At 41.4% G+C, this 13596-nt stretch overlaps 1 protein-coding gene across 1 annotated transcript; it reads left to right on the forward strand.

Moving 5' to 3' along the window:
• Positions 1-221: 221 nt before the first annotated feature.
• LOC135477043 (multiple epidermal growth factor-like domains protein 11) lies at positions 222-12819 on the forward strand. The gene is made up of 7 exons (XM_064757194.1): positions 222-342; positions 829-966; positions 4681-4818; positions 7133-7270; positions 9029-9166; positions 10516-10650; positions 12604-12819. Exons 1-7 carry the CDS (start codon positions 222-224, stop codon positions 12744-12746), a joined length of 951 nt encoding a protein of 316 aa, XP_064613264.1. The 3' UTR covers positions 12747-12819.
• Positions 12820-13596: the final 777 nt, after the last annotated feature.

A 13596-nucleotide genomic window follows, 5' to 3' on the forward strand; every position in this document is an offset into this window, starting at 1 on the left:
TTGTTTCATTGTCTGTCTGTCTGTCTGTCTGTCTGTCAGCAACTTTACGAAAAAGAGACACACAGCGATTTCGACAGGAATTGAGGCCAGTGGGTCTCCTCGTCATGACTTGCGCTTAGATATAAGCCAGTATAACCAAGCTCACGTGCCTGCTGTCCAGTATAACCAAGCTCATGTGCCTGCGGGGATGAGGGTGGGGGTTCTAACATTGTGTGTGGGAGATGGGGGTGGGGTCCAAACATTGTGTGTCGGGGGTGAGGGTGGGGGTCCTAACATTGTATGTCGGGGGTGAGGGAGGGAGTCCTACATTGGGTGTCGGGGGTAAGGGAGGGGGACCTGACAGTATGTGTAGGGGGTGAGGGTGGGGGTCCTAACATTGTATGTCGGGGGTGAGGGTGGGAGAGTCCTAACATTAGGTGCCGGGAGTAAGGGTGGGGGCCCTGACAGTGTGTGTAGGAAGTGAGGGTGGGGGTCCTAACATTGTATGTCGGGGGTGAGGGTGGGAGTCCTAACATTAGGTGTCGGGGGTAAGGGTGGGGGTCCTGACAGTGTGTGTAGGAGGTGAGGGTGGGGGTCCTAACATTGTATGTCGGGGTGAGGGTGGGAATCCTAACATTGTGTGTCGGGGGTGAGGGTGGGGGTCCTAACATTGTATGTCGGGGGTGAGGGTGGGGGTTCAAACATTAAAATCCTGCCTTATCACCGTGGTACGAGTGACCTAGTGGCGTTGTTCAAGATTTTTGCTAGTGATCGCTGTAAGGAAAAGAGGGCATGGAGAGTGGCGCACGTACACAGTTTCCCTGACGATTTTGATTTTCCTGCTTGCAGTGTGTGAGGACGGCCGATTCGGCAAGAACTGTGCTAGTCAATGTGGCCACTGTGCGAACAACGAGACGTGTAACCACGTGAACGGCACGTGCCACTCAGGCTGTGACGCGGATCACTTTGGTGACACGTGCACCGAAAGTAAGTTCTCTTCACTTTATTTATTTATTTATTGTTTGCCTAGTTTTAAAAAATACTCCACAAAGATAATGTTTTAAGATTTTTACGGACGACCGCACACATTTTTCTTTAATATTTGTAAAAATGAAATTTTTTGTTACCTGGAGCTCAAACCAGTTTTCACGATTGCAGCATTCCTGTCCAGGATGCTCTCTGGCTTAGCGGTCTTAAGCCTTATTCTCTCCTTATCAGACCAGGCTCTAAGAGATCGAAGCTCGAATACAGTTCTTACTGTTGCGGCTTTATGTCAGACGTATATAAGAGAAAAAACTGGAACATACGGTTTTGAACAACAATTAAACGTAAACGGATACATGTAGCTGATTGATATTTTACTTTAATTCATTCGTCTTCAGCACTGAGCCGTATAGTTTAATTACAGCTTGTTTATTTCAACTGAAGATGCGAACTGATGAATTAAAACTATTACTATCAAACACAACTTGTGGTTGTTGTGAGTTCAAGTCCATCTCAGGCTGGCTTCCTCTCTGGCCGGAAGTGGGAAGGTCTGATAGCAACATGCGGATGATCGTGGTTTTCCCCCGGGCTCTGCCCGGCTTCCACCCACCATAATGCTGGCCGCCGTCGTATAAGTGAAATATTCTTGAGTATGGCGTAAAACACCAATCAAATAAATAAATAAATCAATCAATCAATCAAACACAAATGAAGGCTATCCATTTCGTCTTGCATGAATTATTTGTCTGCATGTCGGTCTGTTGTATCACAGCTTGCCAGCTGGGTCTCTTCGGTCCCTCGTGTAATATATCGTGTGGACATTGTTCCCACAATGTCTCCTGCCACAGTCGTGATGGGGATTGCCCCGGGGACTGCGATCCAGGCTGGTCAGGAGATCAGTGTCTTAAACGTAAGATGACAAACATATCTCTGAAGGAACTCTGTGTCACTTGTTACAGAAACGCCTTCAGGGTTTAATACTCATATTTGATATTCATTTAAATTCATTTTCTTTCTTTTACCCTTGTCAATCAAACTTTCACTTCAATTTGCTGTTTACATGCACAAATGAAAAAGGTTAAGTATTGATATTCATCTCTCTCCTACTTGCTCTGCACGCCTGCGAAATGATAATTTAGCGTACATACATCACAGTGTTGTTCCAGCTTTGTCTTCACACCGAAAAATAGTAAAAGAAACATACAGGTGTTACAGTTATTGTACCCTGGCTCCCTCGCAATGTGTCCGCAAATTAATCAGTGGATATAAATATCGGTCAGGACATCTTTCTATATTCCAAGAAAACAAAAACAGTCAAATACACAATTCAACAAATACAACTTCCCCGTAATCTTCAGGATCACCCGAGTAAGGTTAGTTACACACACTGAAATGAAAAAAGACATATCAGAATGTCAAAACCACATTTTTTTCGTGGGTTAGTCGGAATAATTAGTTAATCAAAGCCTGGCTCTCATGAGAGCACACTAGACGGCCACTGGCGGGGATAGATATGGGTCCACCACCGGTCGGCACCGGAGAAGATAAAACGTGTTCAGCTTTCTCGGTCACCTCCGGTATGCATCGTCATGAGAACATTTGAACCGTCGGTCCCCTCACATCCAACCGCCGGCGGCCGGCGGTCATCGGCCATGCGTATGAGAACCATGCTACACCTGGAGTCCGACTGGAACGGCGACACAGTGTTCTCATAACGATGCACATCTGCGGTGACCGAGAAAGTTGAATACGTGTCACCTTCACCGGTGCCGACCGGTGGAGGATCGTGAGTGGACCATCGATGATAAATCATCGCCAGTAGGGGGGACCTCAACTTCTCTGGAACCAGCCTTTAGGTATCACCATTTCGGTTTTCATCTTTTCGGTTTTCATCTTACGGTCTCAAAAAACGATTTAGTTTTTCCATGAAAATCTCTGTATGTGACGATCTCTGGCCTGATTATTTTGTGTGCCTGTAATCCTGGGCGCTTCAGCAAATTAAGACGTAAGACATTTCCATTTGAATTTTTTCTCCTTGAGAATCTTCTTTTTCTGTTGTGAAGATTTCTGGATTGATTATCCTCTCTCCAACAGCCTGCGACCCTGGGAGCTACGGGGTTAACTGTAACCAGACATGTGGGCACTGTCACGTGACCAACTGTAGCATCACCACGGGGGACTGTCAGGTTGGCTGCACACCGGGATATACAGGAATAAAGTGCAAAACACGTATGCCTTCATTTTGTCGATCTTTATAGAACATAATGCTGACCGCCGTGGTATTCGTGAAAGATTCTTGAGTCCAGCGCGAAATACCAATGAAATAAGTGAAAAATGAAATAAATAAGTGGATCATTATGGGAAGGGTAAGCTCCTAAATTTGCTTCTAAAGTTCCTGTATTCAAAACATCTGGGTAACGAAACTGAATATAACGTTGTACTATATACACACAACATGGGGTTACTGAGTACAGAATTTGAGTTCAGCATTTGAGTTTATTTCGTAGGGCCCTATATGTATTCATATTTAGGCCCTATACAGTTTAGCATTTGTGTGTATCCAGTTCAGCATTTGTGTTTGTCCAGTCCTGCATTTGTGTGTATTCAGCCCAGCATTTGTGTTTGTTCAGTCCAGCACTTGTGTGTATCCAGCCCAGCATTTGTATGTATCCAGACCAGCATTTGTGTGTATACAGTCCAGTATTTGTGTTTGTTCAGTCCAACATTTGTGTGTATCCAGCTCAGCATTTGTGTTTATCCAGTATTCAGTCCAGCATTTGTTTTTGTTTAGTTCAGCATTTGTGTTTGTCCAGTCCTGCATTTGTGTGTATACAGTCCAGTATTTGTGTTTGTTCAGTCCAACATTTGTGTGTATCCAGCTCAGCATTTGTGTTTATCCAGTATTCAGTCTAGCATTTGTTTTTGTTTAGTTCAGCATTTGTGTTTGTCCAGTCCTGCATTTGTGTGTATACAGTCCAGTATTTGTGTTTGTTCAGTCCAACATTTGTGTGTATCCAGCTCAGCATTTGTGTTTATCCAGTATTCAGTCTAGCATTTGTTTTTGTTTAGTTCAGCATTTGTGTTTGTCCAGTCCTGCATTTGTGTGTATACAGTCCAGTATTTGTGTTTGTTCAGTCCAACATTTGTGTGTATCCAGCTCAGCATTTGTGTTTATCCAGTATTCAGTCTAGCATTTGTTTTTGTTTAGTTCAGCATTCGTGTTTGTCCAGTCCTGCATTTGTGTGTATCCAGCTCAGCATTTGTGTTTGTTCAGTCCAGCATTTGTGTGTATCCAGTCCAGCATTTGTGTTTGTCCAGTCCAGCATTTGTGTGTATCCAGTCCAGCATTTGTATGTATCCAGTTCAGCATTTGTATGTATCAGCTCAGTCTTTGTGTTTGTTCAGTCCAGCATTTGTGTGTATCAGCTCAGCATTTGTGTTTGTTCAGTCCAACATTTGTGTTTGTTCAGTCCGGCATTTGTGTTTGTTCGGTCCAACATTTGTGTGTACCCAGTCCAGCATTTGTGTTTACCTAGTCCGGTATTTGTATATGTCTAGTCCGGCATTTGTGTGTACCCAATCCGGCATTTGTGTGTACCCCGTCGTAAGAGTGTACGTCCTAAGGGTCTATGTCCCATTGCAAGGGCTTCTGTCTTTATGGTTTCATGTCCGCGCACCTGCAGAGTGTCCCGGTCAGATAACTGCGTTCTGTTGTAGCCTGTTCACCAGGAAAGTATGGCCAAGACTGCACACAGAGGTGTGGCAACTGTTCCAGGGGCGTACCCTGTGACATCGTGAATGGCACCTGTCCACAGGGATGTGACCCAGGTTACGAAACCGACATGTGTAATACAAGTACGGTACTAACACAGCATATTTGTTTGTTTGTTTATTAATTTTTTATTTTTTTTGTTTTTTTTTTTGTTTGTTTGTTTGTTTATGTATTTGTTGTTTTTTTATTTATTTGTTTGTTTATTTATCGTTGGCTATTTATTTGTTTTTTTTTTCATTTATTTGTTTGTTTATAAATCATTTGCCTGTACTTAAGGTGGGTGAGGCCCATCCCTCTGATTCCGTCAGTCAGTTGATCATTTTGTCACAAAAGAAGATTTCCTTACGTATTTTCTTTCAAACCAGTCATAGTATCGAATTGTAACTGAGTGGGTGGCTTCAGCACGAGGGGTTACAGACCATTTTTGAGTTATGGGCCTTTTCATTCTTTGGCAACATTATGGCGGTTTTCTTCTTCTGGGCACTATGACATACATGTAGCTACAAGCTTTAGTTTGGCAGCTTAAACCTATCCGGAACATGTATTGCCAAAATAAAACTACCAGACTGCTTGGTAGAGTGATGTTTAACATATATCCAGTGAAGGTGTAGTACGTCGTGTTTAATTATTACACATAAATTTAAACACATCGCGTATACAGAATATAGCCGAAGTTTGGTCACGTTTTCTGTACACAACGGAATTTATATCGCCTTCTCCTTACACAACAGTAACAACATCATTGCCACTATGCATAAGTAAGGTTACATCAAACCTGCAACACACAACTGTAGTTACATCGCACCTTCAAGACACAACTTTAGTTACATCGGGTCTTCATCCCACAACTGTAGTTATGTCGCGTTCTCAATAACAACTATAGTTTCACCGCGCCTCCAACACACACCTGTAGTTACATCACGCCTTCAACACACAACTATAGTTACATCGCACCTTCAAGACACAACTTCAGTTACATCGGGTCTTCATCCCACAACTGTAGTTATGTCGCGTTCGTCAGTTTCTCAGTCAGTCCTTCACATAAGTTTTCTGCACGTTTGTTATAATTTTTACCCATGACTTGCTCCACCGTAACAAACCGCAAATAAAGTTCGAGTTTCAAACCCCTTCCTCCAATTTGGACAAAATTGCAGCGTTCGTTTAAACTGTTTTCCGGATTTTTCCTTCAAAGCGGTACATCGTATTGAACTGCAGTTTGTTACAAGGCTTCATTATAACAAGTTATAGATCAAAACCTATTTAAAGTTCCCTTTAGGACAAAACTTTGGGTGTTTTTATTCAAACCGTTTCCCACAGTTTTCAAAACTGTTCGCTGCAGATTACAGATTGGATACGAGTTTTTGGGCGTTTCCTCCATCAAACTTCTGTCCATCAGTGTACCATCTTGGTATTAATCTGAAAATGCAACTATTTCTGTATACCCAATAAATATCATGACCCAAACATTCCATGACCAATCGGTATTGGTGCCTAAGCCTACTTCGCCCGGTCTTTAGAAAGCAGCCATAAAAATTTTAACGTTGATTGACCGTCAAAATCCTATACCAGCATACGGGTATATATGGGACGGGTATCTGGTAATACCAAGGGGAGGTCACTCGCAGCCTCATCACAACCTGAGAGCTTGCGCCCTCTATCGCCAAGAGTTTAAAAGCTCAACACTAGGACTTATACCTGCCAAAGTTTAGACGGTTTCCTTTATTTTCAAACCACGCCTGCATCTGTACACCAAAAAACGTCCGAAAAACGGAAGTGGCAATAGCTTACCCGTTCCATAGCAATGACGAGCCTTTTCCTTCTTCGGGTGTTACCGGTCTTAATTGTAATAAAATAATAAATAAATAAAAAATACAGAATACAACAAGAATACAACACTTCACAACAGTGAATGCCAAAACGAATATGGTAGCAAGTTGCTAACTGAAAATTGTTCTGCAAAGACGTTGATAGAAAAGATTCTGTAAGTTGAAAGGAACTTTCCGATTTGTTACGACAATGAATAAATGACGGTTAGATTCGTTACGTGAAGGATTGTACTCACAAAAAACTTCAACGCAAGGTTTTCTATGGACTAGTTCTGGATGCGGCTCAGGTTGGAGTAAGGAAACATAAATTGTTTGCCTGGTGTCACTATAGTGTGAATAGTGAGGGTGTCATGTCTGGAGTCTTCGGCATGATAATTCTCTGTGGAGGAAGAACTCGCCTTGCCACAAGAAGACACATTACATGTACACACACCTAATCACTCCTCGTCGTTATATGACTGAAAAATTGCTAAGTACGACAGAAAAAAACCAAAGCACACATGCTAACATACTTTTGCTGAGCAGGTATATTTTACCTGATAAATGTAAGTATTTCATTATCTGGTTTTAGTGTGCACCGGTGACTACTTCGGTGTGAACTGCAGTCAAAAGTGTGGACAGTGTGAGACGGAGCCATGTAATAAAGTATCAGGGAAATGTGAGGATGGGGAGTGTTACAGCGGCTGGAAGGGAGTCTACTGTAACACCAGTAAGTTGTTGTGTCTATGACGTCACTGATGATATGTAGTGGGTGTGAGAAGGAGTTATTTAATAAGGAAACATGGAAGTTACGGTGTCTTTGACGTCTGCGGTGGGTATGAGAAAAGACTTTGTAATAAAGTTACAGGGGAGTGTGACGACGGGGAGAGTTACACCTGCTGGAAGTGAACATACTGTAAAACCGGTAAGTTAGCGTGTGTGATGTGTGGTGGGTAGGAAAAGAAACCTTATCATAAAGAAATAGGGCAGTGTGTTAGCGAGGGGTGTTACACTGACAGGAAGGGAATTTACCGTGAAACCAGTAACACCCCCATCACACCAAACAAGTTCTCACTACGTTCTTAAAATTTCCTGCCGATCGGACTCAAACTGTGTGCGAACGGAGTGGACGTCGTAGCAACTTTTTACGGTCTGTACGAACTACATGAACGGACTCGGACAGGAAGGGTGCTCCAGAACTTCTAGAATAAAATTTTCTGACAGCCATCCCGTTCTGCAATTAACCGGACTGACAACATACTTAAAACGAGATGGGCGTACTACGAACGGAATTGCCGTACTTCGACCCTCCTAGGGGGGCCTGTTACGTCGTGGTGCAGTCAATTGCAGTACGCGTGCATACCCACCGGGTCCGTTTGTACCTCGTTTGTAGACAGCCCCTATGTCTTAATGTGTTGATGTGCATCGTATTTATTAGACATCATTCGGCCAAAGTTCTGTGTCGGCCACAGCCCGTTTTACGACTTTTTGTAGGACGCACAGGATGTTTTCAGAACAACTTTGGTGTGACAGTAGCATTAGATAGTGTGTCCGTGACATCAGCGTTGTGTGGTGGGTAGGAGAAGAAACCGTGTATAAAGAAGCAAGGAGCGTGACGACGGGAGGTGTTACACCGGTAGAAAGGGAACACAGGGCTACTGTAAAACTAGTACATTACTGTATCTGTGACATAATTGATGTACGGTGAGTGTGAGAGGGAGTTGTGTCATTAAATAAGCGGTAAATGTGACCCATTTTCTCAAGATCAAGGTTGGTTTGACCCATCTTCTCAAGGTCAACGAAAGTGTGACCCATCTTCTGAAAGTCAAACTTCGTGTGACCTGACTTCTCAATGAACACACCCATCCATACACAGACGTGCCCGATGAGGTCATCCTCGGATTTATGAAACAGCTTCAGAGTTGGAAGGCTTCTCATTGATGTGACATTTGCGTGACCATCATGACCATAATACTCGTCTCACCAGAATGATATTCTTCTCAAACCCGCTTGTTGGGTTTTAGTGACAGCATAGTCACATGTTCGTTCAACACCACCTGTTTTTCTAAAATGGCCATGCATATGTGTGTTCCTCCGCCGATAACTTACTGAGGGCACATCGGTTTTCTCCACCAAATAAATAAAAAAAGCACATGATGACGGCATGATAATACCAAAACTTATGCCATGAGCTAATCTGCCTTAAGCGATTTTCATACGGTACTAATAACTAAATATATAACGTCCGTGATCTAACTTGTACCTGAAAGACAGTTCATGCGTGTCACTTTTCTGAAATATCTGCCTTAAGACAAATGTTAAAACGTTTCCAATCCAACACGTCCTTGAAGTATAAAACCAAAATTAATGAGCAGGTTAATGTCCCCCATACTCTTTCTGTTTCTTAGTTTCCTATTCCTATCTATGGAGAACTGCAAGTATATGAAGGTCATGTCAAGGTCATTGCTGAATTGTGAGTTTTGTGTAGGTTGCTCAGCGAGGACATACGGGAAGAACTGTTCGGAGAAGTGTGGTCAGTGTGAGAAAGGGGCAGCGTGTGACCAAATTCACGGGAGTTGCCCTGGAACTTGCAAGGATGGTTATGTTGGATCTCGCTGCGTTACTGGTACTAGTTTCTATTTATTTATTCATTTATTCATTTGTTTATTTATTTATTCATTTATTTATTTGTTTATTTATTTATTCATTTATGAATTTACTTATTTATTTATTTCATACCCAAAACTTTAAAAATGACATTTGTAGCTGCCTTGCGTGGCGCTGAGCACTGAGAGATCAGGGCAAGGAAACAGGACTGATTAGCTGCGTGTCGTTACAGTGTGACTGAGTGGAAAGTCATGTCTGGTGTCTTGAGCGTGATATTGCAGTGGCGCCAGAATTTTTACCGCATGGATTCACCCTGAAGACTCAGCATATGTATATATACACCTAATGACTCCTCGTCGTCATATGACTGCAATATTGTTTATTTCCCCACGGGGGTGGGGAAGACGAGGAAACCTAACACTCGAGTCCAACACTCATATACTGCTCTTAAACCATGAAAGAACGATCCAAGTCGTAATCGCAAGATATATTTCCAAAAGCGACCCAGATCACCAGTTTCTAAAGTAATGTGTAAGAAATAATACATACATTGTAAATAACGCCTGGTTTGATCTCGTTGTCTTCCGACTTCGAGGTGGAGGCTCTAACCATTAGGTCACCGAAGCAGTCTGGATAACATTGTACACTGTATACCTAACGAAAACATAAATAAATCATCAATAAAAATGTAGTAATCAGATTTAAACCACACAGATTTTGGGGGCCTTTTTCATATTTTTTGAACTTATTAAAATATGTTTTCAACCAAAAGTTTGCTTCTGAAGAGCTTAAGAAAGAATTAGAGTATTCAAACCCAAGGTAACTTGTCAGATGTAAAAACATTTGCTCTTTTTTCGCAATTTCTTCGCCGGAACGTGAAAATTGACTTGCGTTGTCAAAACGACCTTCCAAAAACATAATGTTTAAACATTAGATATGTAAATTACCTCCTCTGACAAAGAGATTGAAAGTTAAAATTAGTTTCAGTCGTACTTCGTTTTCCTGACTAATTAGAATTGGTTACGAGAGAAAACGAACCGGTTGGCTTGATCCACGTTCATTTCCTTATATTTATTTCTTATGGTGGTTTACGCCTTACTTCAACAAGAGGATAAGACTTCAGTCAGGTTAAAAGAGAAAAAAGACCAAAACTCATTAATAAACACCTCTTCCCGCCAGGTGTGTGACAAATGTCTTCACTCTGTAACCAACCCAGTGTGAGCTGGATTCGAACTCTTTATTTCATTGGTAAAAAACGAGAAGGAAAAGGAACTATCCTATATGTCTGTTGCACCGGGCAGAGAGCTAGGGCTCCGTTCTTCCTTATATAACATAATTATTAATTTCAGTTCTGTTCTTGTTTCGCAGAATGTAACCCGGGACTTTATGGACCAGGCTGTTCTTTCCCCTGTGGACAATGCTTGAACGGCACGGCATGCTGGCCCACGACAGGACGCTGTGACCACTGTAACAGCGGATGGTCAGGGGTCGAGTGTCTAGATCGTAAGTTTAACCCAAAACTTCCTGTATGTGAAAAAATATAAGAAGAAACAAAGAAAACCTTCTCAAATTTCTACATCGTTGTATTCCAACTGCAGTTTCAAACTTTCGTTCTCATCAGGGATACCGAGTGTTAGCAGTATAAAGTAATGATTATATACAGTGTACACTTGACAACAGTGGTCGCTTAACACCACGAAACCAGAAGCGGCCAGTACTGACTTGAATTTAACGCTGTACGGTTAACACAACTGAGAGATCAAGTAGGATAAACCTAGTACAATACAATACGATACAAAGACAGCTGTTAAGCCTGAAAAACAGGCCAAGGTAAGTCTAATATACAGTTTCATATGTTAAATACGAATTAGGGACGGTGATTTCCATTTAACACAGGTTTGTATTTTCAATAAATAGAATTTCTTTCACATGTGATACCTGGTGAAAAGGGAAGAGGGTAAATGGTGGTGAAAGAGAAATAGCATATTGCCTCATATGACGGCTAATCGGTAGAAAAAGGTTTTCGTTATGGATTTGTTACCTGTGAAAAGTTAGCCTAGATCGCAGATATATAGTTTAGCCAATGTATTTTTAACAACAACCGGAACAAATAAGGCAGTATATTACAAATTTCGGTTCACATGACATATTAAATTTAACTTCCAAAACAGAGTTTGCGTTAAATCGAATGCCATGGCCATCCACGATACGGGCACAAGCTCCATATCTAGGTTTGTTACATTTAGTGACTTGTGCATTACACGGATTGTCAGAGAAGCGAGCCCAAGTTAACATTTTCTTTAAGTGGCTTGAGGTTTGCTGTAAATAACGACTGATTTGAATTTTACATCTTTCTTTCTACCGCTATTATTTAATAGTACTAATGTATCCATGACAACCGGAAATAAATTATCGTTGTTAGGATTGTAGGTAGTTAGTTACCAGAGGTATAATATCTTTTGTGTTGGTTGGTTTATTGAAGTATTTTCTTAATTCACCAATGGGCGGAGAGATGACTTTCATTAACCTCTGATCAATGAACCCTGCTAGGTACCTCCTAGAGACTAAGGTCGTTTTATGCTCACTAAGTCGTTCATTACAAACAATTAAGTCTTCTACAATGGTACAGACTCGACTCGCTCGTGAATATGGAATATTTTCCCGTGTATGCCTAGCATAGTTGGAGTTAAATTGGAGATAAAGTTGAATGTCGGTAGGGTTTCTAAAAATATTTGTAAATACACTTTTTCATGATTTCTGGATTAGTTTATCTAGGAATGGTATGCTGACGTCGCTGACATCAATGGTGAATACAATTTGCTAATACAGGGTGTTGAGTATATCATGTAGAGGTTCAATGGCGCCAGCACTGGAGGGCCAGAAAATAAAACAATCGTCCATATATATGTGCCATGTTTCTTTAAATAACAATAATTTTCTGAAATTATCTCCAGTAGGTTAAGGATATTTTGTCATATAACTTTAGTCTCTAAATAGCCCATAACTGTTGTTACATGAGCCGCGCCATTTTAGTAGCCATTGCAGTTCCTATAATTTGCATGTGATGTTTGTCATTAAAACGGAAGGAATTTTTGGTTGAGATAAATTTTTAATGCTTTCCATAATAGAGTTTAATAAGAAAGTTTAATATTTATTAAATCCATTATAAGTGGGCCATCAGGTATTAAAGAGCCTGTACCGGAGTTTTGGGGTAAATCCAATTGAATCTGTGCTATTGTTTTGGAATAGCCCAAATAATTACCATTCAGAAAACATCATCCTCTTCTGCATACGTGTTGTTATTCCAAATCTTTAAGATGGTGACATTATAACTTTTTCAAACTTTAAAATCATTTTAACTGAAAAGCAAAAAATTCAGCTATTCTTTGTAAATACATAGAGGTTTACTTTGTCATGAATTAATTGTAGTTGATAAATCACTCATTTTTTCGGTAGCTTGCTCCAGCGGCTATTGGGGGAACAACTGTGGCAATGAGTGTGGGCTGTGCCACTCATACGTGGATTGTGACAGGTTTTCCGGACATTGCCCCAATGGCTGTGAGGAAAATTTACCAATGCCGTTGTGCATGCCGCCATAGAGAATTGTAGAGGTGACAAAACAACCAGATGTAGTGTTTGGTCGGCGAAAGAAGAAAAAAGTCACAAAAAATAACGACACAAAAAATAAAAAAATATACAAAGAATACACCCCTCTTTGTTGTTCTTGTAATTGACATATCAGTGTTAGTATGTAGCAATATTGCCAATTTGGCGCTGAGGCATAATCAGTTATTTTATTTCTCGAATTTCAATCGCATGTTCTATTTAAACATGCTCTCGCAGACTGAAATACTGCCGATGTGGCCTCAATTATTCATTCATTCATTCGTTTACAAATACAAAATGGTAATTTCCTCTCCGGCCGTAAGTGAGAAGGTCTGCCAGCAACCTGCGGATGGTCGTGGGTTTCCCCCGGGCTGTGCCCGGTTTCCACCCACCATAATGCTGGCCGTCGTCGTATAAGTGAAATATTCTTGAGAACGGCGTAAAACACCAATCAAATAAATAAATAAATAAATAAATCAAAATGGTAATCATGGGCATGAATGAAATCCTTCTTGAATATTCTGTTACATGCAACGTTATACGTCAGATTAAAGATGTATGTCATTTTATTCTCCATTATGTTATTTGTGACAACACTGATCTAAAATTGTATCCTTGTGGAAATGGGTGCTTTTCTGGTTCTGGGCTGACTCGCAGCAACTACCAATCCTTTGGCCGATGAGGTCACGAGTTCGAATCCCGTTCTCGCTGCTCAGACTGTGTGTTTAAGTCATGAAGTGTGTCAGGTACCTGGCGAAGCTCGTTGGTTTACTCCGGGCGCTCCGGGCACTCATGGCACTCCGGGCAAACCGGGCAATCCGGGCACACCGGGCACTCCGGGCA

The sequence above is a fragment of the Liolophura sinensis genome, chromosome 10, assembly GCF_032854445.1.
Source record: "Liolophura sinensis isolate JHLJ2023 chromosome 10, CUHK_Ljap_v2, whole genome shotgun sequence".
Taxonomy (NCBI): domain Eukaryota; kingdom Metazoa; phylum Mollusca; class Polyplacophora; order Chitonida; family Chitonidae; genus Liolophura; species Liolophura sinensis.